Genomic DNA, 2,125 nt, shown 5'->3' on the forward strand with positions numbered 1-2,125 from the left:
GTTTGTTCGTGGCCTACACCTTGATCCAAGATGAGAAAGCAATTAATGTTGATACATTAATATTTCTGTTGGATGTTGACAGCTGAAAAAACAACAAACCCAAACGATTACGTCTCTCCTCGACCAACACTGTAAGGTAACAGAAGCCGGGGGAAAAAAGTTGAAATAAAAAAGAAGAACAAAAAAAAAAGAAAGAACGAAAAGAAAGAAAGTGATTGGACATCTGATTGAATGCTTCTTCAAGCTGACTTTTGATTGGTTGTTTCTCTTTGACTTACCCATCGGGTAGGCGGCGCCAGTGCTATTGTGGGGCTCCCCATTGGCCCGTGTGGGTGACACGTGATATTCCTGTTTGATACTGATGTCGTTGCTCGTCAAGGGGGCGTTCCCGGCGAACGGAGGGGCGTGGTGGTAGCCACTGGCAAGGTTCAGGTAGTGGATCGATTCCTCAGAGGGCGTGTCTAGGGCCGAGCTGTCCTCCAATCGCTGCATCTTGGGCGGTCTGTCGTACCAGCGCAACTGTGGGTATAAGGGCAAGGACATTGGTGGTTAGGGTAAAGAGGGAAACAGTGTCACAATATTGGCCAATTCGATTCCGGGAAGATAAAGACAGAGAGACAAGAATTACAGAGTCTTTTTTAAAAGTATTATTAAGGGTTTTACAACACTTCCAACACCAATAGAACATTAGGTGTTGAACATTAAAGATGGTTTAGTTTTAGTAAGTGTTTTACGGCACTCGCTACTGCGTAGGGTTAAACTATGAGCGCTAGAAGATTAGAGGTATTACAAGAGAGTAACAAACATAAAAAAGAAGAAGGGGAGATAAGGACGATAGATGTTTGATAGGAAAGAAGAAGCAAACCACACAGGAGCACCTTCCAACCACCCACGCCAATTAGTTTCCGGAAAGATAAAGACAGACCGACAAGAATTATTGGGTCTTTTTTTTTCTTCAAAATATTAGTATGGGTTTTACACCACTTCCAACACAAATAGAACATTTAGGTGTCGAAAATGATAGGTGGTACATGATAGCTAAAGGAGTAATGTACAAAGAAAAGGGATAGAGTTTAGGACGACAGATGTTTGATAAGAAAGAAAGAACAAACCACACTACCAGAGTGCCCGCCAACTAACCAATCATCAGGAATTACGAAGGGAAAGAAGACACAAATACACACAAAAAGAAGAAGTAGAGCCTACCAGTGTCACCCTCCAACCACCCGGTATTAGCATACATTCAAGAGCAGGACTGTGTTTACTTGTGTTGGTGAGTGGTATGGTACTTTATAATCATGCTGCGTAATAATATTTTAATCCCTGTAGTATGCGAATGCAACCTATTTAGGGAACTTGAACGATAAATGGGTAAAGGGGAATGATCAGGGAAATGTAGCTGTTGTAAGAGCATCCGAGCAAAGGAATGAATGGAGAACCATGATCGCCGATGTCTGTCGCAGATCTTGCACTGAATGAATGAATGCGAATGCACGTATTTCTATGTGAGTAGGAATTTCTTCTCACGTGCAAGTTCAAAAGTGTGCCTGCGTGCCTGATTGTATATATGTACGCCCATTTGTGGTTATATGTAGGAGTTCGCGTGCGTGCATGAGTGAGTGCGTGCGTGTGTATGCACGCCCGTAAGTGAATGTAAATAGGAGTGTGCGTGCATGCATGCATGAGTGAGTGCGTGCGGGTGTATGTACGCCCATTCATGGGTGTATGTAGAAGTGCGTGTGCGTGTGCGTGTGCGTGTGCGTGAATGAGTGACTGCGTGTTTGTATATTATGAAATATGTACACCCATATTTGGGTGTATGTAGGGAGTACACGCGTGCCTAAGTGCGTTCGTGTGTGTATGGGTATGTACGCCCATATTTGGGTGTATGTAGAAGTTTGTGTGTGCATGGGTGAGTGCGTGTGTGTATAATATTTTGATATGTACGCCCATCTTTGAGTGTATGTAGAAGTGTGTGTGCGTGTGTGTGCATGAGTGAGTGCGTGTGTGTATAATATTTTGATATGTACGCCCATCTTTGAGTGTATGTAGAAGTGTGTGTGCGTGTGTGTGCATGAGTGAGTGCGTGTGTGTATAATATTTTGATATGTACGCCCATCTTTGA

The 2,125-nt window shown here is 43.3% G+C and overlaps 1 protein-coding gene across 1 annotated transcript in view; it reads right to left on the reverse strand.

The window, feature by feature from the left end:
* Positions 1 to 278: 278 nt before the first annotated feature.
* Positions 279 to 2,125, reverse strand: part of LOC106013254 — a gene marked incomplete at both ends in the record, with an annotated part of 4,828 nt that continues 2,981 nt past the window's right edge. The window contains 1 exon segment of the mRNA XM_013088445.1: positions 279 to 519. Coding sequence (XP_012943899.1) covers positions 279 to 519 — 241 coding nt within the window.

Source organism: Aplysia californica, unplaced genomic scaffold (genome assembly GCF_000002075.1).
Source record: "Aplysia californica isolate F4 #8 unplaced genomic scaffold, AplCal3.0 scaffold00745, whole genome shotgun sequence".
In the NCBI taxonomy this organism is placed as follows: Eukaryota; Metazoa; Mollusca; class Gastropoda; order Aplysiida; family Aplysiidae; genus Aplysia; species Aplysia californica.